At 41.4% G+C, this 26,742-nt stretch overlaps 1 protein-coding gene across 1 annotated transcript in view; it reads right to left on the bottom strand.

The window, feature by feature from the left end:
- AGBL4 (AGBL carboxypeptidase 4) overlaps positions 1-19,467 on the bottom strand; it is a 594,219-nt gene extending 574,752 nt beyond the window's left edge. The window contains exon 1 of the mRNA XM_059689649.1: positions 19,387-19,467. Within this exon, the coding sequence (XP_059545632.1) occupies positions 19,387-19,424 (38 nt within the window). The 5' untranslated portion in view covers positions 19,425-19,467. The remainder of the gene's footprint in view (positions 1-19,386) is intronic.
- Between the last annotated feature and the right edge of the window lie 7,275 nt (positions 19,468-26,742).

Here is a 26,742-nt window from a genome sequence, read left to right as displayed (position 1 = left end):
TAGTCCTTTAACTTGCCTGCCTATGGCCATTCTCTCCTCTTCTCTCTGCTTCCCCAACCTCTTTCTCCTCCCACGATAACCTTCCAATTTTCTATTCCACTGACAATGATTCCAAAGGGCAAATATGAAAATGTAACTTGCTTGATTAAAAAAAAAGCACAACCACCCTCCATCAAATGCTAAGGATGAGAGGAGAAAGGGAAAAAGCAACACCATGGAGAGTCTGTGCTGGATCCTGTTCTATATATTACTTCCCTATATCCTCACAATAATGCTTCAATGTAATGTATTATTATCTCTCATTTACTGTGAAGAAATAAAAGTTCAGGGAGCTTAGATAATTCGCCCAAGGTCACATGGCTAGTAGAATCAGTACAGAGCCTCTGAGGTCTTCAGGCACATATCAGCTCCTATTAGTTTGCCCCTATCAATTATTGGTTCTAAAGGGACAGTGATGAATAAGATGTCTGACCATATCTGACTCCAAGAAGCCCACAATTGAGAAGACACTCTGACTATTAGTAAACTAGTGGCTCGGTGCATGGATTCATGCACATTGAAAGGAAATCAATTACCACAGCTCAGCAGTAAACCGAATTCGAGGCCGACAGTGCCCCAGCAATAACATAACCCATGGCCAAAGGTGGAATCGCACAGCCCACAAGGAATCAGGTCCCCCCTCTCTGGTTCTGGGGTGCATCACCCAAGAACCGCTGCTGCTAAGTCACTGCAGCTTGGCAGCTCCTGCGTTGAACATCTGCCCCCTGGTGGTCAGTGCATATCATATGTACTGGCCAGTCAGACAGTCACCTAGCCTTTTATATATACAGATTACAATGCAATGTGGGAAATGCAATGCTGAATGGCAAAGTCGGGGTTTGAACTTAACTTTCCTCCAATTAAAGTTGCCTATTATTACAAACTGTTAAATTTTAAAACATTCCTAAAACTTTCAGTATTTGTATTTTTTGCTCAAGAACTATACAAATGGGAAATAAAGATACAATTAATTCAGTGAAGTTTTCAAAGCAATTTATATTTTATTAGTCATAACAGCAACAGTGTCCATTTGAATCTACATCTTTGTGAGAGAGACTCTTGGTCCATGTACAGATAGTGAGTGAGCAGACACATCTGAATGTGGGACCAGTTGCAATAACCGTGTAGCTCTCCCTGGATCTGCAGCTCCTCTGACACAATATGCCCTGTAACAGGGTTCTGAACTGTTGATGACTAGAGAGCCAGAGCGAAACCTGCTCATGTAAAGGTCATGTATGTACCTTGGTCAGACCTTGGAGAGTGATGAGAAACTTTTGGTTCCTCCTCTAACCCATCTAGGCACCTATGAACTGGAAAGGAAGAAATAGAGAGGGAGCGAACTACCATTTCTTAGTATCTCCTTTGTGAGAGCCACAAAAATTATAATCTAAAAATTACAATGAATCTGGTGTTAAAAGCCTTGTGGCAGAATCTTGCCTCCGTCTTTTGGCATGAATGCCTGCCTTTCCTTTCCTTCACCTAATTTACCTTCTCTTATTTTCCCCAAACATACTTTACTATTTTACATCCCAATACCTTTGCTAAATCTGTTAGTCTGTCTGAAAAATGCATGACCAACTCCCATTTTTTGTCCTGCTAAACCCTCTCATGCTTCAAAATCCAACTCCTCTCTGAAGCGATCACCAGCCTATGCAGGAAGTTGTTTTATTTTTTGCCTACTCCTGCCACACTTGATTTCCCGTTCTTTATAGCACTGAGCACATTGTATTATACCTTCTTGTTTCCATATATGTCTCCATCACTGGTCAATGCTCTTTCAGCTGCTTGGACTGACTCATATTTCTCTTATATCATCAGTGTGTAGTATTGTGTCTGGTACGCAATATGCCCTCACTAAAAGGTGACTGACTGAATGAATGAATAAATAAACAAATGCATAATTAATAATCTTTGGTTGCATATGTCAACATTGACACTTTTCTGAAATTGTCTGCTTCAAGTTTGGCAAATGTATTACAGCTTTTGGTCCTCTCATTTGTCACTTTTCTAGGGAGGTAAAATCCCTTTTCTGTTATCAGGAGTCATTCATTCTCTGATTGAATAACTCTAGTGACAGAAAGTTCCCATTAAAAAAAAAACAACAAAAAAAAAACAACAACAACAACAACAACAAAAAACCCAAAGAAAAAAACACCTGACAAATCAGAACATCCTGTCCTGAGTTTTATCAAATCCTTCATTCTCTCCCCTTTTACTAGTCTTATTACTTTATGGTCTTTCTCTACCTCTAATACAGAGCCTTTAAATCATTGTGTGGAACTTGACTTCATTTACTTCTATGAATTTTAACTTACATAAGTGTAAAACAGAAATAATATCTACGTACTGGCAAAGCCAATTGTGAGGACTAAATATGCTTTGCACATGTTCAGAAAATATTGTTAATGTGACATAAGTCTGTATCACTGATACTTTCTTATGAAGTCTAGGCCCTCTTCTTTTGCACTTGAAAATGTATTTTTAAGAGGTAGCTCTGTACCCATTCATGGACTTTAGCCATCAATAAGCAAGCAGAAGAAAATCGTTTCTTTGATGCTCCACAGAATAATGAACAAGGAGCTTGAAAGATTTCATTCAATGCTACCAAAAATCTCAGTTTTTCTTTTCCATGCAACCAAACTGACAGAGGGCAGGCTCTGTAGCAGGCCACATGCTGGATACTGGAGGTACAGAGATGATTTAGACATTGTCTCTACTCTGGGTGTGAGGAAGGTCTTGGTCTAAAGGGAGCAGGAGTAGGACAGGTTGGGATGACCCAGTAGAAAATTACATCACTTTCAGTGGTTCTCAACCTTCTGGCCCTTTAAATACAGTTCCTCATGTTGTGACCCAACCATAAAGTTATTTTTGTTGCTACTTCATAATTGTAATGTGGCTACTGTTATGAATCATAATGTAAATATCTGATATGCAGGATGGTCTTAGGCGACCCCTGTGAAAGTGTCATTCGACTGCCAAAGGGGTCGTGACCCACAGGTTGAGACCCGCTGACTTAAAGCTTTTAATCAAGTTCCTTTGTAATAGATCCAGAATCCACAGAGCATGGGGATACATATCTAGTGAAAACCTGTCAGGTGATAGGTACTTGGTATACATCAGTAAACAAAGCAAATATACCTATATATAACATACATCCCTATATATAAGACAGGCAATAAACAACAATTTTAAAAAGAAAATTATATGTCTGTTAAAATGCAATAAGAACTATAAATAACAACAACAAAGGACAGTGGAATAAGAGGCATTAACAGTGCTAGGGTGAGGGGTGTTGCGGTTTTAAAGATGTCCAAGTAGATACCATGGAGGAGAAATATGAACAGAGACTTGAAGGAGGGCTATATAGCTGCCTGAGGTAGGAGTTTTCCAGGCAAAGGGATCACTAGCCAGTGCAAAAGCTCTAAGGCAGGAGCATGCCTGGCATGTCTGGGGAAGAACAAGGAGGCCAGGGATCACCGGAAGCCAGGGGGAAAGTAAGAAGTAGGTGAGTAGAGCTGTGGTATCACCTGACTTGTGTTTTAAAGCAATCAATCTAGTGAATCTGCAGAGAGTAGGCTGCAGGGGTGCAAGAGGAAAAGCAGAGGGCCAGTAAAACGTCACTGTAGGAATCCAGAAGAAAGATGGTGGTGACTCAGACCACTGCAACATTTACATGGCATGTACCGTGTTTCTGGGTCTGTGTGGGTATAAAGAAGATACTGTCTCTAGCTCAAGAAGCTCAGTCAACAATCCGTTCCTAACCTATTTTCCAGCTTCATTATCTACCTCAGGACTCAAGCTCTGCTCATCTTTCCCCATCCCAGCTCACAGCAGTCCAGCCAGCCCAAATTGCTCATTATTTCCCAAATGCACCATGCTTTCTCATGCCTTTGCAATACTCTCTTTTTTTCCTGGACACTCATCCACTCAGCGTGCTAAGCTCACAAATTTAAGCCTCTTCAAGACTCAACCCAAATGCCATCTTTTCAGGGAAGTTTTCTCTAATAGCCTGTTCAGAATTGGTCACCTCCTCTTTGTTGCCCTAGCATTCTATGCATACTACTTATTTAGGTGCATTATAAATAGATTCCTGTTCAGCCAAAAATCACAGGCACTATGACTTATTCAATACCTACAATATCTAGTAAGAGCCTTGCCTTCATTATCTTTTCACTAAACACAGAGAAGGAAGAGCAGAAAAGAAAAGGAGAGAGAAAGAAAAGAATTATTACAAGCCACTTTTGAAAGGTTGCCAGCTTGTCCTAGAAAAACCACATTTGCACACGGTCCTATTAAGAGAGACAACTGGGAGCAAGCAGAGTACAGAACACTCAGGTTCCAGGCACGTTCCCCAGCAAAGGTTCAGATCCAGAAATAGCCATGGAACCTGGGTGGATGACATGGTCAGTGGGAGTCAGTCATCTATAAAATTCCTCTAATCAGAACTAGCATCTGGATTCCTTGACCAAATGCAAGAAAGGACTTGTCAGTGTTTGGGTCCTGACTTTTGGAGAGGACTCCAGCTGTGTGTAACAAGCTGAGCAGGACAGAGTGAGCAACCCACTCTGCTGCGGGGATGAATTGGCACTGCTTGGATCTGGCACCCACAGCACAAGGGCCGAGAGGAGTAGCACCAGGGAGAGGCTGAGAGGCCCCAGAAAACTGGCCAGGCCTGGTCATGGTAAAGAGTAAAGTCTAAGCCAGGGGTGGGCAAACTTTTTGACTCGAGGGCCACGAGGGGTTCTTAAACTGGACCGGAGGGCCGGAACAAAAGCATGGATGGAGTGTTTGTGTGAACTAATATAAATTCAAAGTAAACATCATTACATTAAAGGGTAAGGTCGTTTATTTCAATAGTTTTATTCATTTCAAACGGGCTGGATCCGGCCCGCGGGCCATAGTTTGCCCACGGCTGGTAAGCTAAAGGGCAGAGGGAAGGGAAAGGGGATGCCAGTTGCTGCATTAGGTGACTCATCCCACCTTCTCTCACTTAATCCTTGTAGCTACTCTAAAAATGAGATATAATCATCTTTTCCATACACAGAACCTGAGGCATAGGGACATTAAGTAACTTGTCCAGAGCCATACAGATACCAGGTGGAGCCTGTATTTGCACCTGGGTCTGTCTGTCTTCAGATCTCTTTCACTCACAGAATTAAAGCAACCGTGTGGTTGCTCAGCTTAGAGGCTGGCTCTGGCTCTGGCCTGGAAGGAGACCCAAGTTCTAGACATGGTTCTGTTCACTTTGCTATATGTCTGAGGGAAAATAATTTTGCCCCTCTGAGCCTCATTTTTATCATTTGTCCAAACTCTGAAATTCTATGATATCTGGTAAGAATTTTAAGGATGCTACTTTCCTCTCTCATTCCCCCACTCCCCCACCATCCTCTACACACACCCTCATGACTTCTCAAGAAGCCACACACACAGAATCTTTTATACCATCCAGATTAGAAAGAGGAGTGTGACAAAGGATAGAGCCTCTCGGGACTTTATCACTGTTGATTCACTCGGAACCACTCTGAACTACACATCTCCCCCGACACTTAATGTCTCATCTTCTTTGTTTTTGTCAGGAAAACCTACCTTCCACCTAGCAAAAAAGAGCTGCCTTTATCTTGCACGACTCACTCTTTTTAAACTCTATCTTGGGGTTTCAGTTGCAGTAAAGAACTCTATTCAGCATGTAATTGGAGAAAATATAATGGAAATATTGAAATAAAAATAATATTCTCCCTAATATATTCATTTTAATTGTTCTTTTTCTTCTCACCAAAGTGAGTGGGAGGTAATCCCTTCTAGTTCAGTTATATCTTCTTTAAATGACTGTGGTTTTATAATGTGTTATTTTGTGAGCAGAGGTTTTTCTTTTTTTTTTTCTAACTCCCTATGTTATACCACATCTGGGTTCAAGTTAAATAATTTTATTGTTTCTGATATACTTGGTCATAAGCCAAAAAATAATAAGTATTCTGCTTATGATGCAAGTATCCTTATTAAGTTTTTATATTAAAGATTTCTAGAATGCATTGAAAATATAGACCTGAGAACAAAAGCAAACTTCATGGAAAGGCATTAAGTTCTAGAGTTTATAATGTAGGGCTTTTATGAAAAGAGAGAGAGAGAAAGAGAGAGACCAAATTGAAACAATAACTCTTATAGCTACAATACTTGGGAAAATCATATAACTTTAATTCTCACAATAACATCATAAGATGGATATTATTAGCTCCATTTTATATTTGAGGAAATAGAAGCTCAGAAAAATTATATCAATTGCTTAATCAGCCAACAAAGTAAGTGGTGGAACCTGGCTTTTAGAAGTTGGTTCCAGAGGGAGGGATCATGAAGAAAGGGGCATTGCTGGGAAAGGAGTTTTGTCTTCTTCCAAATCCTCCACAATGATTAAGCTCAATGACCACCTTATGAGACAGTTGGCAGCCTGACTCTAAGACTGGACCCCATTCCAGACTATTTTATATGGCAGTCACTAGAAAGGACAGTAGAAACTATGCCTTTCAAACTTGGAAGCCCCAGGACCCACATTGAACTGTATAGTTTGAATAAGTAAACTATATGAATTACTCCTTAATAAAGCTGCTATTAAAATAAAAGTGAGCCCAGCTGGTATGGCTCAGTATTGAGTGATAACCTATGAACCATGAGGTCATTGTTCGATTCCCGTCAGAGCATATGCCCAGGTTGCGGGCTCAGTCCCCAGTGGGGAGTATGCAGGAGGCAGCCAATCAATATTCTCTTCCATCATTGATGTTTCTATCTCCCTTCCTCTCTGAAATCAGTAAAAATATATTTTTTAAAAAGTGAAAGGTCTGATTAAACCCAGATCTAGCTGGCACAATAATATAAATCCTAAATTCAAAGACCTGCCCAACACTGATAATCTGAATAATCTTGAACTCAGGCAGAATATGGTATGCATAAAAGGACTACAGGAAGTCAGAAGGTACTAATATAATAATTTTTGTTTTGTTAATTAAAAATAAATTTTTAAGTTCTAAAACCAGTAAGATTTCTTTTTAAACATTTGGAAAATAACAGAAAGGAACACGCACAAAAGAAAATGCCCCAAATATCAAAATAAACAACTATCAGTATTTCAGTTTGTCATCTATCTACATCTTTTTAAAAATATGATATTACAACATAATTAATGACTACATCCTATGCTCTAACAAATATATTTAACCAATCTCTGCTTATAAGTATTTAGATAATTTATAATTTTTCTCAATTATAATGAACACTGCTATGAGCATCCTTAAAAACAAATCTCTATTTCTTTTGTTATTGATAAACTAGAGGCCCAGTGCATGAAATCCATGCACTGGGGGAGGGGGTGGGTGTCCCTCAGCCCAGCCTGCACCTCTCCATTCTGGTACCCTCAGGGTTGTCCGACCGCCAGTTTAGGCCGGATCCCTAAACCGGCAGTTGGTTGGACATCCCTCTCACAATCCAGGACTGCTGGCTCCTAACCACTTGCCTGCCTGCCTGCCTGATTGCCCCTAACCGCTCTGCCTGCCAGCCTGATCACCCTCTAACCACCCTCCTGCTGGCCTGATTGATGCCTAACTGCTCCCCTGCCAGCCCGACCACCCCCAACTGCCCTCCCCTGCCAGGCCGATCACCTCCAACTGCCTTCCCCTGCAGGCCTAGTCCCCCCCCACAACTTCCCTCCCCTGCAGGCCTGGTAGCCTCCAACTGCCCTCCCCTGACAGCTATCTTGTGACAACGTGGCGGAGGCCATCTTGTGGTGATGCAAGGGTGTGAGGGTCAATTTGCATATAATCTCTTTATTATATAGGATTTGAATCCCGAAATTGAGTAGAGAAGCAGTTACATGTCAGCTTATATTATTACTTTATTTATCAAAGACATAAATATGATCCTTGTAAATCCTTGGCCTCTAATCCTGGTCCAACCACTTAATTACCCTAAAAGGTAAACATTTGGTTCCAAATAAATCCACACACATCTAATAGTGATGTTCTTCAGTTAACATTAACTGAAAAGAAATTCAAGTTGTTGATTCACAACCAAAAAGATTAGTAGAAGCCCAAAGAAACTTAAATTAGGTCATAAATATTAACAACTAAAGCTCAGAGGGCCACGAAAATTACTATAGATCACACATTTTATAAGTAGATGAACTAGGACTAGAATTGAGGCTGTATGATCCTAATGTTTATGCATTTCCACTAGAGCTCACTGCTTCACATGCTAGATCAGGGGTGGGCAAACTTTTTGACTCGAGGGCCACAATGGGTTCTTAAACTGGACCGGAGGGCCGGAACAAAAGCATGGATGGAGTGTTTGTGTGAACTAATATAAATTCAAAGTAAACATCATTACATAAAAGGGTACAGTCTTTTTTTTTTAGTTTTATTCATTTCAAACGGGCCGGAACCGGCCTGCGGGCCGTAGTTTGCCCACGGCTGTGCTAGATACTGCCCACTGCCCACAAGGAATTTATAATTGTTTATAGCAAGTAAGACATGTGCACAAACAATTATAATTCAGGTAGAGGAAGATAAGTAACACAAAAATGATGCAAACATAAATAATTTCTTGGGAAGACCAGGGAAATTTTGTGATGTAGGCTGCTAAGGAGGAATTTAATCAGTCATTTAATAAACATTTGACTAATTATTTGTGGAAGTGGAGCTGACTCTGTCAGCTACCTACCAAAATCCATGCCATGCACTTCTTACTGCACACACAGCTAGACATTATTTGACAACTACCTTTATAGTGAAATGTAGCCATTAAACAACATTTTAGCCATAGGAATTTGACTAAAAGTAATATAAGCCACTTTCACCAGTGCTTATTAAAAGGCTCCCACATGGATTATTTCTACCCCTTTCCCCATCTAGCTTAATGGGAATGAAGATGATGCCCAGGTTATCCTGGAAGCCATGCATTGAAGATAACAGTCAGCTTGAGTCACTGAATGACTACGCCGTTAAGAGATGCCCTGTCCATTTGTTCATGAAGAAAACAACTTGTACTTGCTTGATCCATTAGACACTTTATGGTCAATCTAACATAATCATTAGTCTATTCATATATATGTGTGTGTGTGTGTGTGTGTGTGTGTGTGTGTGTGTGTGTGTGTGTATTATAATTATATATATAATGAACCAATATTGCACAAAAATTCGTCCAAGAGTAGGCCTTCTTTCCCCTGGATGCCAGCACCAGCTTTCCTCTGGCAACTAGGACCCGGCCTTCCCTCCCTCTGGCTGGCCACAGGCACCCGGGACCCCAGGCAGCTTCAACCAGGTCCCGGCTTTTTCAGAAAGGACGTCCAGTCTATCTGATCTAATTAGTATATTACCCTTTGATTAGTATAGAGAGTCCTTGTGACATGAGAAATAAATTTGTCATGCCCTCAAGAAAGTTAAAATTTTATAGGGAGGGAAGTTAAATCCATAGGAAATAGGACACAGTATATGGTAGGAGGGAACTGTGAGGACTTAACCTCACTTTAGTGATTCTAGTGTTGAATCTCTCCCCAAAGAAATGGCATCTAAGTTGAGACCTGATGCATATATGGGAGTTGTCTAGGAAAAGGAGGAGCGTGGAAAACAAAAAGTATCCCAGCACAGGGAAAACATGTGCAAAGTTTAAGGTATAAAAAATAACATTGGGGCATAGGCTTTCCATAGATATAGAAAGGGGGTCAGACAGTGTTAGTGGAAGAAACAAATGCAGTGTAAGAGGGTAGACTGTGAGTACATAGGAAGTGAAAGGTGGCTGGTAGCAAGTCAGAAGATGCATGGTTGAGTCATCCTTAAATACATTGATTTGTGCCAGAAGAATGGAATAGGGACATGGACAAACACTGGATTATATAGAAGGGAAAGTTAGGAGATATAATAGACTTAAGATTTCCTCACCAGACAAAAAGTGACCATTGGGAGAACAAGGAAGTCCCAACAGCAGGGAAGGGACAGCACCAAAACCAGCTTAAGAGCATCTGGTCAATCAGAAAGGTCTTTAAAAGGAGTTGTTTACTTAAATTAACATTTATTTACTGAGTATCTACTTTGAGCCAAGGACTGCCTAGGTACCTCGGTACAGCAGTGAATAAAACAAAGACAAAGCTCATGAAGCTTCCAATCCTGTGGTTCTAGAAACAGAAAGTTAAGTTTTCAGTCCTGATCAAGAATATAGGTTCCATTTTATATTTAATACTAGAGGCCTGGTGCATGAAAATTCATGCACTGGAGGGGGGGGTCCCTCATCCTGGCCTGCCCCCTCTCACAGTCCAGGATCCTTCAGGGGCGGGAAGCAACCCGGCAATCAGAGGAAGGCAATGCCCCATCATACCTCTGCTGCTGCCACTGCCAGCAGCACATGCCTTTGCTGGGCCTGGTTACCTGAGCATCGGGCAGCCCTGGGCAGCTGGGCAGCTGCCATCTGAGGCTTGCCTGCACCTCAGGCATCAGTTGGGCAGCCACCATCCGAGGGTTGCCTGCACTGTGTGCCTGCCGCCCCCGTGGGGCTGAGGGGACTGGGCATCACCATCTTGTGGCTGTGGGCACCGACATCTTTGAGGGCATGGCAGTCAATTAGCATATTCCCTTCTTATTGGCTATAGATGCTGCCATCTTTGAGGGCGTGGCAGTCAATGAGCATATTCCCTCCTTATTGGCTGTGGGCCCCGCCATCTTTGCAATGGTGTGATGGTCAATTAGCATATTCCCTCTTTATTAGATAGGATTTTTAAAGTATACTTTATAGAGCACTTTCACCTCCAAGGTTAATGTTTATAGTTATAATAACCATTGGGAAGAAAGTAGTATTTTCTCTATTTTATTGATAAAGGAAGTAAAGCTCAGCGATATGAAATAATATAGCATAATAATAATTGCCACTATTTCTAGACACATTACTCTGCATCAGATGCTTCCAGTAAGGTGATTTACAAATATTCTATCAAATACTCAAAACTATTATACACATTTTACCTGAGAAAACAAGGACTCAAGTCAGTATCAGCTAGAAACTGAAGCTAACCTGTGCTGGATATATTCCACGTGCCCCTCTGTAACCTGTCTCCACTCTTCTCCACTCTTTTCTCTGCTTACTTGGCTGACCTCTATGGATTACATCAACTGTATTCTGTACTCCTGCCTTCTGTTCAGATCTTCCCATGAGGAAGTCTAGCAAGTGATCAGAGGCAAGAAGGAGAGGGAGATCAGAGCATTTATTTTCCTGGCTACTTTCTCAAAAGGTAACCTAAAGCTTCCTGTTTCTCTTGACAGAAGGTCACTGCTACTTTCAAAGCAGCCCACGCTGCACAACTCCCTCTTTGCAGGCTTCAATAATGTCTCCCTTCCCGAAGGGTGGTGACAATTGTGTTGTTGCACTATCACTTGTGGATTTACAAACCAACCATTATTAATACAATGATCCTTTATAAATAAACCTACCTCAAATTATCCTACTAAAGGCCTGGTGCATGAACTCATGCATGTGTGGGGTCCAGCCAGCCCACCATGATGGTTTGCTGCACTCCCCCATCAGGGTGCAGGGGGGCCAACCGGAGGTGGGGCTGGCCAGGGGGAGGGGCCTGGAGAAGACCCACTGAGCTGGAGCTGAACACCAGCCCCAGTCTTCCCAGGGAAGATGGCCTCAGCAAGGAAACAGAAACCACCAGAAGGCTCTGCAAACAGGCCCTGAGCTCCCTTTGGCCAGGCGGACTCAGAGCTGGTGTGTCTGTGTGTACTAGTACATTAGATGCAGCCCGGCACTTGCCTTTGTCTGTTGGTCAAATCCATTTCATCAAAAAACTTGTTCCCCTTCTCCTCTTTGGGCCCTTACAACAAATACAGGCCAATTGGAAGACACAGGCCCCCAGTGACAGAGCCAGGCCCCACAATCACCCAGAATTTAGGCCTAAGACAACTGGGCAGCAATCTCCACAGAACTGAACACACTGCTTTAGAGTCTTAATTCTCCCCTAAAATGTGCCCAGCTGCTCCTCTTTAGCCAGAATAGACTGAACTAAGAAACCGAAGACTGAGTTTCTTCGAGGTGGGGTCTACTAGGAGCTGGCTGGTGGCAAGGCCCCTCACAGGCGGCTGCCTTCCCCCCAAGCTCGGTGTGCTCTGAGCCAGTCTGTTTCTGGTAGTGCCAGGTCCTGAGCTGCTGGTCGGGTGGCAGGTCCACAGGGTTTCCTGGCTCCCTCCTGACCAGCATGCCAGACGGCTGCCACTAGAGACAGGACTCAGAGAGCGAAGGAGTGGCCTGTGCCGAGAGGTACCTGCAGATGGCCAGGCTGTGCCTCTCACCCCGCTTCTCAGACTCACTCACGTGGATTGGGCCAAAGCCTGCTGCCCGAGACTGGCGCCACGTGGGGACGGTCGCAGTGGGGAGAAGAGCATCCTGACCTGCCAGCCTTGATGATCATCATCTCGGGACCCAGCTGATTGAATTCATTTCACAGAGCCTTCATCTCAAGCTGCACGCTCATGCTGGCCACCTTCACGTTCTTCTTTACTGGCACCTTGGCAGCAACTGCGCAACTGGCCCCGGGGCCCTTGGTCTCGGCAACAGCACTGGCAGCGACCCCAGCAGCTGGCTTGTCATAGCGACCAGTCATTCTGGTTGTTCCACTGTAACGGTCGCTGGGCTTTTATTATATAGACTAGAGGCCCAGTGCATGAGATTCGTGCACTCGGGGGCTGGGGTCCCTCAGCCTGGCCTGTGCCTTCTCACAGTCTTGGAACCCTCGGGGGATGTTCAATGACAGCTTAGGCCCACTCCCAGTGCGCTCCCAGTGGGAGTGGGCCTAAGCTGGCAGTCGGACATCCTTAGTGCTGCTGCAGAGGAGGGAAGGCTCCTGCCACCATCTCTGGGCTCACCAGCTGTGAGCCCAGCTTCTGGCTGAGCAGCGCTCCCACAGTGGGAGCACACTGACCACCAGGGGTCAGCTCTTGCATTGAGTGTCTGCCCCTTGTGGTCAGTGTGCATCATATCGACCAGTCATTCCACCATTCGGTCGATTTGCATATTAGGGTTTTATTATATAGGATGGGTGTGCCGCCTGTTTCCTTTTGGAAACCTAATGAGACACAGTTTTGTGAATTCAATATCTATAGGTTCCCATTCATTTATTCAGCCACTCACACATTCAAGAGGTGATGGATGGTGTCACTTTGCTATGTAGCACTATCTCCCAAGATGTAGTAGATGGGAGTCCTAGTTGCCTGAGGCATTATTTCTCAGCACCCTTGGGCTTCTCTCTCTTGGGTATCTTCAGGACACCCAATTCCCTGATGCCTGCCTGGGTTATGAGTCCTAACAAAGTGACCCCATGACCAGAGGGTTGAGAATGTAGTCTGGAGCTTTTTAGGCAGTTTAAATTCACAGAGATTTCTTCCATGTGTTATTTTATTATTTAAATAAAGCCCAGCCATTGGTTATGGCTCAGTGGTTGAGCATCAACCTATGAACCAGGAGGTTATAGTCTCGATCCCCAGTGTGGGGCATGCGGGAGGCAACTGATCAATGATTCTCTCTCATCATTGATGTTTCTATCTCCCTCTCCCTCTCCCTTCCTCTCTGAAATCAATAAAAAATATATAAAAATAATAAATTAAAAAAAATTTACTTGAATGTCTGGCTTAAGGCCATATAAAGGACTGGTTTATAGCATTTTCCAATTTCCATTATATAATACATGATGATTTCAAGCTTCCAATGGTTTAAAAAGAAACTAACATAACTGCTAAAACTTCAATAATCAGTTACTGCAAGCAGACTGGTGCAGCTCCAGGAGACCACTACACTGCTCAATGATATGGTTACATTTCCCTCGGTCTCAACTCTTAATAAGAATTTGATTTTTGGTCATGGCATGTATTTCCAAATGCCTCTTATATCTCACTGCAAGTATCTCTACTGATGTCAGTAATATCCTGGCAGATCAGAAGGATAGGATACATGATACTCATTTTACTAAGATGAAGAAACCAAGTCCCAGGAAAGTGATGTGATTCAACCTGAATCATATTACAAGTAACTGTTAACATCATTTAATAAATTATTTGTTTTATTTTCCATAAATATAACTGATTTTCCACAAATTCAAATTGTAGAATTTCTAAAAATATTTTAAAAACTCTAAAATAATAAAAAATCTTGCCATCTAAAGACATCAGTTAACAGTATTACATTTATGAGTATTTAATATATATATATACAGATTTGATACTATTATAACAATTATATATAGTATTCTACCTTGCTTTTTACTTTATACAAGATCACCATTTTTCTGTGTTATTACAAATGCCTGGAAACTATTTTTAAAGCCTGCATAATATTGAAATGAGTTGACTCACTATCAGTTACTTACTAATTTTCCTGGTTTTAAACATTTAGGCTGGTTTGAGTTTCTGTCATTATCAACTACCATATAATCAATACCTTTGTATAAAAAGATTTTTCTATAATATGGGTCTTTTTTTATTGTTTAAATCTTAGAACAATATTGCCAAGACTAGGACTCAGATTTCTAGATTCCTATTCCTAATCTCTTTCCACTACATTTCCCAACTTTTAAAATAATAAACCACATGGGCATTTTAATCTAATGCCATTGTAAGTTTTCATGTAAGTGTTTGGGTTTTCTTAGTCATCCCTAACCAATGGTGGTAAGGGAGCACCTTAAAACCTAAGCCAAATGCAAACATAGCTTTCAGTACTATTACTTTATAGGAATATATTCAAGGAAATTGGTAAAAACATTAGCATTGATGAAAAAAACTGATTAGAGTAAGAGTGAATTATGCCAAGTTGTTTCTGTGGGCTTTGGTTTTATCTTCCCAGTGTTTACACAAGGTCTGTCTCTTGTTCGGCCTTTAAAGTTGTCTCCCTGAGCCTTCATTTCGGCCTCATCACTCAGGAGTTGAATGACCAACTTGTCTTGGTTTTCCCAGGGAATTCACAATTTAAAACTAAAGTTTAAATTCCCATATCCCAGGAAACACAATAGTTCCAGGCAAACAAGGAGGGTTGGTCACCCTACCAGTTAAGAATGGATACTGACTCGAGTCATTCACAATTCCTCCCGCTCACATCTGTTTTACCCCTCACATCTATTCAATCACAAAGTTAAGTTAATTTAATCTTATGTCAATGCCCAAATCCACCCAACTTGTTTTCATCTCTACTATTACCACCTCTAAAATTTGGTCTAATCTCCTCAATCTACTCTAATGAACAAATTAATCAGCAAAGTCATTTCAGATCTACCAAAGATCACACAACTGCTTCCTGCTTCCTTGTGTCCTCTTCCTCCATCCTCCCCAAGCACAGAGTATGGCAGGAACAGTACTTGGAGTTCTGATGTCTTTGGCTTAATGCTGCCACTTACTATGTAAATATCATGGGCTTAGTTTCTGCATAGGTGAGGATACAAATGCCAGTCGTTTTGTAATGCCAGTTCTCAGCAGTGCCTAGTAGCAATTTCAGCTTTTGACAATGTTAAAAAATATTAATGACTTATACTTGCAGAAACTTGATGCTACAGAATGTTAACAACCAGCGATCTTTTAAAAAACAAATATGTAAACAGAAGTAGAATGAACTAAAATGGGCAGGAAACTTTTGAATCCTCTAGCTCAGTGGTTCTCAACCTTCTGGCCCTTTAAACACAGTTCCTCATGTTGTGACCCAACCATAAAATTATTTTCGTTGCTACCTCATAACTGTAATGTTGCTACTGTTATGAATCGTAATGTAAATATCTGATATGCAGGATGGTCTTGGGCAACCCCTATGAAAGGGTCGTTCCACCGCCAAAGGGGTTGAGAACCGCTGCTCTAGCTTCTCCAATTTGCTGCTAGGTATTGTGATGTTATCTCCTCAAGGCAGAACGGTCTTGATTGACCATATATTTGCATAATGGATTTTTAGTTGCTTCTTTTGCTCATTTGCTTTCCACAACTAATTGATTACCAGACCTATGCTGAGGTCTGGAGGCATCTTTGCTTGAGATCAGTCACAATTCCCTTGGATAGGTGAAAAATAATGTTATTTCACCTTGAAAAGATAAGGAAAGTTTGTTTTCCAATTAGGAATATATTTCATCCAGGAAATTTAAGGTTTTTAATGTTTGTCATGTGGTAAGAAATTTTCCATGGTCTATGTGAATATTAAAATAGGCAACGCCCCTAGACCAGTGGTTGGCAAACTGCAGCTCGTGAGCCACATGCGGCTCTTTGGCCCCTTGAGTGTGGCTCTTCCACAAAATACCACGTGCGGGTGCGCACATACAGTGCGATTGAAACTTCGTGGCCCATGCACAGAAGTCAGTATTTTGTGTAAGAGCCACATTCAAGGGGCCAAAAAGCCGCATGTGGCTCACGAACCACAGTTTGCCGACCACTGCCCTAGACCAGAAAAGTATCAGCTACTTCCCTTTGTTATGATGGTTACCTTGGTTTTTCGGGAAACTGGAATTAGGGAGACAATAGAGAAGATATTCTAACATTGGAATCTGTAAGGTTATTTGTCAGCCTTGAGTCAGGCCATTGTCTAGAATCCTAAATTTTGATGAATACTTTAGGTTCAGTAAAATTTAATATTCTGAGGGTCAGTCAAATACACTTCTTTATCTTACCCTGAAAACATTTAGGATAATGACTACTGGTATAGGTCATCAACGTATGGAATGGAAGCAAATCCTAGGCAGTTAGAACCAAAGGGGTAGAAAGAATCTTTAGTACAAACCAGTAGAAAGGACATAATAGACTGCAGAGATCAGTTAATAAAATTCTAAAATGAAAGTTACATTTGGGAACGTATCTTTTCTGCTATATTCATATAATAGCTCCAGTTTCTAGAATAATGTGCCGCACATTAAAAGTGCTCCATAAAGTCTTATTAAGTAAACAAATATCTAAACATCGGTTTAGGGGCAGGTGACTATGAAGGAATGTGAATAGCTTTGCATCTAAGGGCTGGGGATGGTAAAGTAAAAAATAGGAGAGTTTAAACATATCAACAACTTGATTTGCTCTGGTCCCTTATGCCTTATAGGCTTGATAAACCACAACAAACTCAGTTCTAAAGCTTTCATGTCTTTCAGACCATTAGAGAAACCCCATGACTGGATAATGGCTGCTGCTGAGAGCTTGCAATGTTGAATAAGAACACTAACTTAATTCTAAGGCATTATAATATAAATGCAAGGACTCATTAATATTTCAAAATCTTGTCAAAAGCCCTGACACAGAAGACCCAAATGATAGTCCATGAGAAATAAAACAAAATGAAAAGAAATAATTAAGGCTTAAGGATTTTCAAAAGCACAGAAAAAGAGAAGACTCCAGAACTGAACACGTGAGAAAACGGGAGGGTGACTATTATTGTTGTGTGAGATCCCAGCAAAGAGCCAGTAAAAGAAGTGCAATGTTATTTTGAAGGCCCTGGTGAGCATATCAATAGTGATGTTCTTTGGCAGGCAAGGTTTGAAGTACACATGAGCACGTATGCCTGTTAGAGACATGTGTGCTTTTGTTATCCACCTGGGTTGACTTCAGAGACTCAAAACAAAGGCCTATCCCTTGTCCAGAATCCACTGTTAAAAAGAAATTAAGGAAGAACAGTCTAGTACATTTGATTCAGCAAAGCAAAAAACAGGCCCAGGAAAATATTTTATCTTTTAATAAACAGTTTTCATTATCATCATCAAATGCTTGCATTTTTACAAACCTGATCTTCTCAGCCCAGCATTTACAGAAAATTGCCAAGTATTGTTTATAGATAAAAGCACAATTCAATATTTATGAATTGCTGGTTTTCTATAAATATAGATATTTGGAGATGATCTTCTCACTAGTCATTAAATTTTGAACAGAGATCAAAGCTAGAATAATATTCACAATTCCTTGCATTTGTATAGTGTTTACATAATACTATTAATAATAGATGACATTTATGGAGCACTTAGCAAGTGCCAGGCACTTACATGTAAATTTGCATAATGAATTCAGTTCAGTTCAAGGAACATTCACTTAGCACCTACTGTGTGACAGATGAATAACATTTTGTTTCTGTCTTTAAAATCCCTTGTTTTGGTACACTCAATCAGTAGTTGTTGAATGAGTAAATGAGTGGATGAATGAACAAAATAATTGGTTTGAATGGCATTGTGGGGTAATAAAAATAACTCAGGCTCCTCCCCTTACTATTTATCATCTTTAGAAAGTACTTAACCTTTCCTAGGCTCAATTTCTTCATCTGTAATATAGGGATATTTAAAATCTCTCTTGCAAAAATGCTGTGAGAATAGTAACAGCAAATGTAAAACATCTGACAAAGAATGGCTCTAGGTCAGTGGTCGGCAAACCGTGGCTCGTGAGCCACATGCGGCACTTTGGCCCCTGGAGTGTGGCTCTTCCACAAAATACCACGTGCGGGCGCGCACGTACAGTGCGATTGAAACTTCGTGGCCCATACGCAGAAGTCGGTTTTCGGCCTGGGCAAGTCTATTTTGAGGAAGTGGCGTTAGAAGAAGTGGGGGAATGTTCTCTGAGATCGACCCCTCAGATTGAGGACGTTTTTAGCAAAGGCCAGCTTAGGAGTACCCTAATTAAGTTAATAACAATGTACCTACCTATATAGTTTAAGTTTAAAAAAATTGGCTCTCAAAAGAAATTTCAGTCGTACTGTTGATATTTGGCTCTGTTGACTAATGAGTTTGCCGACCACTGCTCTAGGTAATGACAATAGTTATTATTATCACCCACATCATCATCATCATTACTATAATTGGGCAATCCTATCCAGCTCTCATCCTCACTAGAGCAATGGGATAAAGAGAACTTTAACATCCACAAAAATACAACATCTACACACACACACACACACACACACACACCCCAAAAAAAAACAATAAGAAAAATATACTAAAATGTAGTTCTCATTATCCTCCTAGGTTACTGAACAACATTTATGTCCAGGCTAAAAGAACATAGAATCACTTTAATTAAGTTTCCAAAGATACCTTGATAAAAGGCAAGCAGGATGTGAAATTAACCAAATAATAGACTTCACCTTCCCTCAGAATGTTGGTCAATCTAAACATGAGCATGTTCTCTATCCCAACATTCTCAAAAAAAAAAAAAAAAAAACAGCACCTGGAGCCATCCAGAAATTCATATTATTCTTCTAACCAATAGTCACCCAGAAACTCATCTTATTCTTCTCAGTGCCAGTGAGGCTAAGCCCTATCCATACAGCAGATGAACCTGAGCTCTGGGTCAAATTCTCCAACCAGAAATATGTCCCAATCAGTGGGTCACTTACCATTTTGGTCTGCTTGTAGATTTCACCATAGGGGCCATCCCATCTCTATAAAGACTCTTGGTTTTGCTGAAGTTAACAATATTGAAAATAACTCTCTGAAAAAGAGAGAGAGAGAAGTTTATCAGAAGACTATGCTAGATGCAAGTTGGCACTTCCTGATGATTAATACTAGAAAAAATAAGCAGGGTTAAACTGTACAGTGAAGAAAAATGATGCTCACAGAAACTCAATGTGTTTGCTCCAGTTTAGCACAGTAGTTAACACCACAGACTCTGGAACCTAGAAGCCTGAGTTTTAATCCCACTTTACACTCTCAAGTTGTATGACCTTGCCAAACTATTAAGTCTTTCTGTGTCTCAGTTTCCTCATCTGAAAAATGGGAATAATAATGGTATCTAGGGTTACTGATGAGGATGAAATAAGTTAATAGGTGTACAGTGTTTGGAACCATACTTGGTACATACTCAGTACTATATGTTTTGGCCATTATTATTAATTGTGCTGTCTCTCTGGGCTGACCTAGAATTTTCATGGAAATGAATGATATTATCATTACAGTGATAGTTGTGCATTTGAAGTTCAACAAACTAAAGATAGTAACAGTACAAAACTGAAGTTAAAAAATTATGCAACTTCTCCACACCCTTTTGACTAGAACTAGAAGTTATATGTCCTCTCTGCACCCCCTTTGTTATCCTTTGCTAGGCCTAGGGGTACTAGGCTCAACCCCAATTTTAACACAAACTTATAAGGGCATAGGTACTTGGGTAAGCACCTTTCCTCTCTGGGTTTCCCCTTTAAAAATGGGGGAGAGTGTTCTAGATGACTCAAGTTAAAAGAAATTAGGCCCTTGTTTTAATAATTTTGCCATACTGGGGAGAAGAGACTAGGAAAGAAAAGATAATTGGGTTTAAAAGACACTAAATGACCACAGAAAGAGTCCAAGGGACAGAGGATGAGGAGCAGAGCAAAGAAAGCCAGAGTAGCTGCAGAAAGGGAAAGCTTTCAATGGGTCACCATAGACTAGTGTTTCGATCCAGAAGCAGAGAGGGAAGCATCAAAATTCATGTATTGTTTCAGTTAACAAATATTTATTGTGTGAGGTATTATAAAATATCAAGGGCCAGGTATTTTACACACTTTTTAAATGATTTAAATATTCTCCTATAACTGCAGAGGTGGAAATGGAAGCTCCAATAGTTTACTTGTTTAAAGTCATATAATAGATAATAGATAGAGAGTTGATATTGAATCCAGGGGATTAAAAAAAATAAGATGCCCATGATCTTTAGCTGCCCACCAAGGTTCCAAATTTCATAACTCTAACCAAAAATAAGGGCAAAGATAAATATAATAAAAAATTTCAAGTCTTTATAATTTTGGGTTTTTTTGAAAAGAGAAAATCTTAACCATTTCCTCTGGCCTCATGTTTGGAACTACCATAAAAATATTTTGTTCTATGAAATAAGCTCTTAGGAATAACTCATGTTTTTCTTTCTCCTTAGAGATCTAACCACTGACCGTATCTCCAGGCATTTCAGTTTCAGAACTCCCTGTTGCATTAAATTAAGTCATCAAGAATGTCCAAGGCTATTCCATTATTAATAACCCAGACCTGCCTGTTGTCAGTTCAATTACTTCTCCCAGGCTCTTGACTATGGTCCGATTTAAGAAAATCAATATCAAGGGGTGCAAATGGCCTTTGAACCTCACAAAGCTTAATCCCCCCCCTTTTTCTTCTGAGATTCCAGGTGTCAGATCCAGTGAACCTGGAAGCCATATTGCAATTTCAGGATTAAATTAATACTAAATGCAGGGGGTGGGGGGACATCTAATACAGAAATAATGTGCATATGTGACGCTGAAATAAATAAATGAGAAAGTAAAACATTTATTGATCATTAATATCCTACACTGTGCCAGGAATATTTCCCAGGTGTTTTAAATATACTTGATTATTTAGCATCTACATCCATAAACAAAAGTTATTTATTTTAGCCCAACTTCAAACATGAGAAAATTAAAGCTAACACAGGCTAACTGGCTTGTCACTCCTCCCGCTCCTCCTCACCCCACAAAATACACCACACATGCACGCACACATACACACACACACACACACACACACACACACACACATACACACATGTGTACGCCAGAACTATTAATTGTTAGAGCTAGGATTTAAATCCTAGGTGCTCAGACATAAAGATCATACTTTCTGTGATACAACAGGCAAAGAGAGCACTATCTCTTAACATTCTTCACCCATGCATTTCTTAATTTTTCCAGCCTATTTAGGAAGGTTACCTGTGGTTGTAAGAGTCAAATGTATTTGGAAGTAGGCACTTAGGAAATCTTGTCTTTCCATATTTTACACTCTATTACCAGTTATTTACTCAAAATTCATCATAAGAAATGGAATCTATGAGGTAATGGTAACAACTATAATAACAGCAAACAACTTCTGAGCACTTCCTAAGTACCAAAAATTTACATATTCTTCATTTTTCATGTATCAAAGAAGAAATAATGATAAAGAGGTAGAAAGAGAATGGAGCAAAACATTCTCATCAAGGGAAGCTTAGCATATCAAACAAGGGCATTAGCAACTTGACAGAATTAAAATAGATCTTTCAGGGAGATGCGTTCTTCTCGCTATAACTCAGAATAAATATCTACAAGCGTACAAACAAAAATGCCTCTCTTTTCCTCCATATTTAATTTTCTGAGGAAACTCCATGCTGTTTTCCATAATGGCTGCATCTGTCTGCATCCCCACCAGGAGTATGCTCAGTTTCCCTTTTCTCCACATCCTCTCCAGCACTTGTCATTTGTTGATGGTAGCCATTCTGACAGGTGTGAGGTGATACCTCAATGTCATTTTAATTTGCATCTCTCTGATGATCAGTGACTTTGAGCATTTTTTTCATGTCTCTTGGCCGTCTATATATCCACTTGGAGAAGTATCTATTTAGGTCCTTTGCCCATTTTTAATTGGGTTGTTTATCTTCCTTTTGTTAAGTTGTTCCTTATATATTTTGGATATTAATCCTTTACCAGATGTATCATTGCCAATATGTTCTTCCATACAGTGGGCTCCCTTTTCATTTTGTTGACTGTTTCTTTTGCTCTGCAGAAGCTTTTTATTTTGATGCAGTCCCATTTGTTTCTTTTCCTTTGCCCTAGGAGATGTATCCATAAACATATTGCTACAAGAGATGTCTGAGAAACCCAAAACACCAATCAGAAAAACGTATGCATCCCTATGCTCATAGCAGCACAATTTACAATAGCTAATATCTGGAAACAGCCTAAGTGCCCATCGGTAAATGAGTGGATAAAAAAGCTGTGGTACATTTATATAATGGAATACTATGCAGTGGTAAAAAAGAAGAATCTCTTACCCTTGGAGACAGCATGGAGGGAACTGGAGAGTGTCATGTTAAGTAAAATAAGTCAGTCAGAGAAAGACTATTATCACATGATCTCACTCATATTTGGAATCTAAGTAACAAAATAAACTGATGAATGGAGTGGATCTAGAGACACGGAAGCATGAAACAGAGTGCGGAATCTCAGAGAGAAGGGGGAGGATGGGTGGGTGGTAAGCAATCAATCAAGAACCTTGTATGCATATGTGCATGGTCCTTGGCCACAGACAATGGGGCGGTGAGGCCCTGGGGCTGGGGGCAAGAGTGGGCTACAGGGGGTCAATGGGTGAAAAAGGGGGACATATGTAATACTTTCAACAATTATTTTTTAATGCCTCTCTTTTCCTCAATCTCATAGCACTTCCTACAGAAAATTTTGTTCTAAATTTCATTTATGCATTCATTCACTCAAGAAATATTCATTCAGCCCAGCTGGTGTGGCTCAGTGGTTGAGCATCAACCCATGAACCAAGAGGTCACTGGTTCAATTCCTGGTCAGGGCACATAAATGGTTTGCAGACTTGATCCTCTGGGGGGCGGGGGTGGGGGCGGGGTGCAGGAGGCAGCCCATAGATGTTTCTATCTCTCCCTTTCCCTTCCTCTCTCTCTAAACTCAATAAAAACATTTTTTAAAAAAGAAATATTCATTTAAACATTTAATAAATAGTTATAGGATTCCTACTCCATTGTGTGCTGGAATCACAGAAATGAATGAGACCCTTTCTCCTTAAGGAACTACCTACTGGGGAAAATAAACAAGTAAAACACACATGTGAACACACACACACACACACACACACACACACACAATGTTGAGGTAGTCTGGTGGAAGGAAAGCTGTATCTTTACTGATGAATAAGGACTGGTCAGGAAGAAGAGAAAGATGGAAGATATTACAATCAGAGGGAGCAACAAGAACAAAGATCAAGTAGTTTGTGGAATTACAAGCTGTTTCCTGTGGCTAAAGCAAATAATTCTGGGACTGAGTTGGGTAAGAGAAGAGACTGGCATTAAAAGACATGGGAGCCATACTGAGTTTTAAATATAGGTACGAAAGGTTCAGATGTATGTTTTGGAAAGAACACCCCAAAATTGACATCCTGTTCTCCTCCCAGGGTGATGAAAAGGTCAAGAAGAATGGAGAGATTACCAGCTGCCAATTACCAACCCCAGGCCAACCTACAATGTGCCAAGAGAATGAATCTCTACATTTACCAACTCCAAGTTTTCATTGCCCAGAGCTGCTACAGAGTCCTATTGACAAGTGGGGCAACAGGTGTATGCATATGTTTGATTTATTACATGGGTTACTCATCAGGCAAAGGGGAGGAAGCCACAGTGGATTTTTTTCTCAATGCCTCTGAAATTTTCAAATAGGAATGTATAGGTTTTCATAATTAGGCAAAACCAAAAATCCCTCTCTTTTTTGTTCATTCAGTACCTCACTTAAGGTGGATTTACCACACCCCGGTTGGTCCGCTAATGCTACCCACTTCTTAGTTTATATTCTACTTGTTTTTATTATAATATGGGGAATTATTTTGATTCTTGGGTTACCTTGTTTAATGTCAGTACAAACTTTCTTTGATGAGACACAATACCTATCTTTCTTACAAATGCATATATCATATGTGTATAGTAATTGCAAAATTTTTCACAATTCTTATTTCCACTCTGCATCCACATTCTTTGTACTAAGATTTTGCTGCTTCATACATCAAAAGGTGAGTCTCTTGATTATGGGATGACCTTGTGATTGGCTTTGGCCAATATAAATTGGTGGAAGTGACAGCATACTAGTTCAGAGCCAAGACCTCAAGAAGCCTTGAGTAGTTTCATGTTCTCTCTTAAAACCCTACCTCCAGCATTTGACAGAGGACGAGAGTCCACAATGAAGAGAGCTCAGTTGTTCCAGCTGAAGCCATCCTCCACCAGCATAGAGCCATCTGACGTGCAAACATAGGAAAGAGCCTAGCCCACATAAGCTGATTATCTACCTAATCCAAAGCTGATCACCAATACAGACGAATATGGATCAACCCAGCTGATCTATAGACTTGAAAGCATTAATAAGTGTTTAATCCTTTAAACCACTGAATATTGGGGTGCTTTGTAATTTAACAATAGCCAAATAAAGTACTACATAATGCTTTAGTGAGCAAAATGATGAAGAAGAAGAAGGAGGAGGAGGAGAGGAGAAGGAGGAGGAGGAGGAGGAGGAGGAGTTGGAGAAGAAGAAGGGCAGTAAAAGAAAGAAATAAAACATTCAAAAGAAGGGGGAAAACATCACTTATGTGTGAAATCTAAAAAGCCAGACTCATAGAAGCCAGAAATTAGAATGCTGGTTTATGGGAGATGGGGATGAGAGAAATGAAGAGATATTGGCAAAATAGGACAAATTTCTAGCTGCAAGATGACTAAATTCTTCTTATTCCTTCTTCTATAAAAATCACAGCATGGTGATTATAGTTAACTAGAGGCCCGGTGCACAAAAATTTGTGCACTCGGGGGAAAGGGGTGCCCCTCAGCCTGGCCTGGGCCCTCTCACAGTCTGGGACCCCTCGGGAGATAACGCCCTGCTGGCTTAGGCCTGCTCCCGGGTGGCAGAGGGCAGGCCCAATCCCTAGGTGCAGCCCCTGGTCGGGCTCAGAGCAGGGCTGATTGGGGAGTTGGGGCGCCGCCCCCTGTCATGCTCAGAGCAGGGCGGATCGGGAGGTTGCGATGCCACCCCCAGTCACGCTCAGGGTAAGGCCGATTGGGGGTTTGGGGCACCGCCCCCTGTCACACTCAAGGCAGGGTCCATGGGGAGGTTTCGGCGCCACCCCTGTCACGCACAGAGCAGGGCCAATCAGGGGGTTGGGGCGCTGCTCCCTGTCACACACAGAGCCGCAGGGAGATCAGGGGGTTTGGGCACTGCCCCCTGTCACACTGATCCCGGTGCCGGGAGGCCTCTCGGCTCCGCTGATCCCGGTGCTGGGAGGCATATTACCCTTTTACTATATAGGATAGAGGCCTGGTGCACGGGTGGGGCCAGCTGGTTTGCCCTGAAGGGTGTCCTGGATCAGGGTGGGGGTCCCCACTGGGGTGCCTGGCCAGTCTGGGTGAGGGGCTGAGGGCTGAAGCTCCCAACTGCTCCTTTTTTTCTTTTTTCTTTTTTATTCTGGGCCAGCTTTAGCTTTGGCTCCAGCTCTGAGGCTTCTGCTGCTGAAAGAAGGAATCTGGTTTGTTTGGGTTCTATAATCGAAACAATGTATAACTCCAGCTCTGAGATCCTGGCCGGCTGAAAGCAGGTTTCTGGGGTTTTGTTTAGCTTCTATATTTGTAACAATGTTTCAAACTGCAGGCTCAGAGGCCGCAAGGCAGGCGGGGAACGTTGGTTTCCTACGTCATTGAAGCAAGCAAGCCTCATGTTAGTTTCAAGCTGCCTGGCTGCCGGCCGCCATCTTGGCTGGCAGTTAATATGCATATCGCCCTGATTAGCCAATGGGAAGGGTAGCGGTCGTATGCTAATTACCATGTTTCTCTTTTATTAGATAGGATTGTATGCCACCTAGTGACCCGGTGCATGGATCTGTGCACATTGAAAGGAAATTAATTAGAAGGTGGCCAACGAGGTGGGACTGGGTGAGATGGGCCAGACACACCCTGGAGCCATCCTCCCATGGTCCCTCCCTGGTGTCTGCGGAGTGAGCGGGGTCCCTCCAGCAGGTGGGGTTCCTTGGCCTGGCCTGCAGGGATCAGGCCAAAACCAGATGACATCCCCCAAAGGGTCCTGGGGTGCAAGAGGGCACTCTGCAAAGTTGTTATCCTACAGGATGTGGAATGTGAGCACAAGTGTGCAGTAAACCAGATTTGGAGCTGACAATGTCCCAGCAACAACATAACCCACAGCTGAAGGTGGAATCACGCATCTCTGCAAGGA

This window comes from Myotis daubentonii, chromosome 3, assembly GCF_963259705.1.
Source record: "Myotis daubentonii chromosome 3, mMyoDau2.1, whole genome shotgun sequence".
NCBI classification, from domain to species: Eukaryota; Metazoa; Chordata; class Mammalia; order Chiroptera; family Vespertilionidae; genus Myotis; species Myotis daubentonii.
The sequence above is the reverse complement of the archived record's forward strand: the minus strand, read 5'-3'. Positions and strand labels throughout refer to the sequence as shown.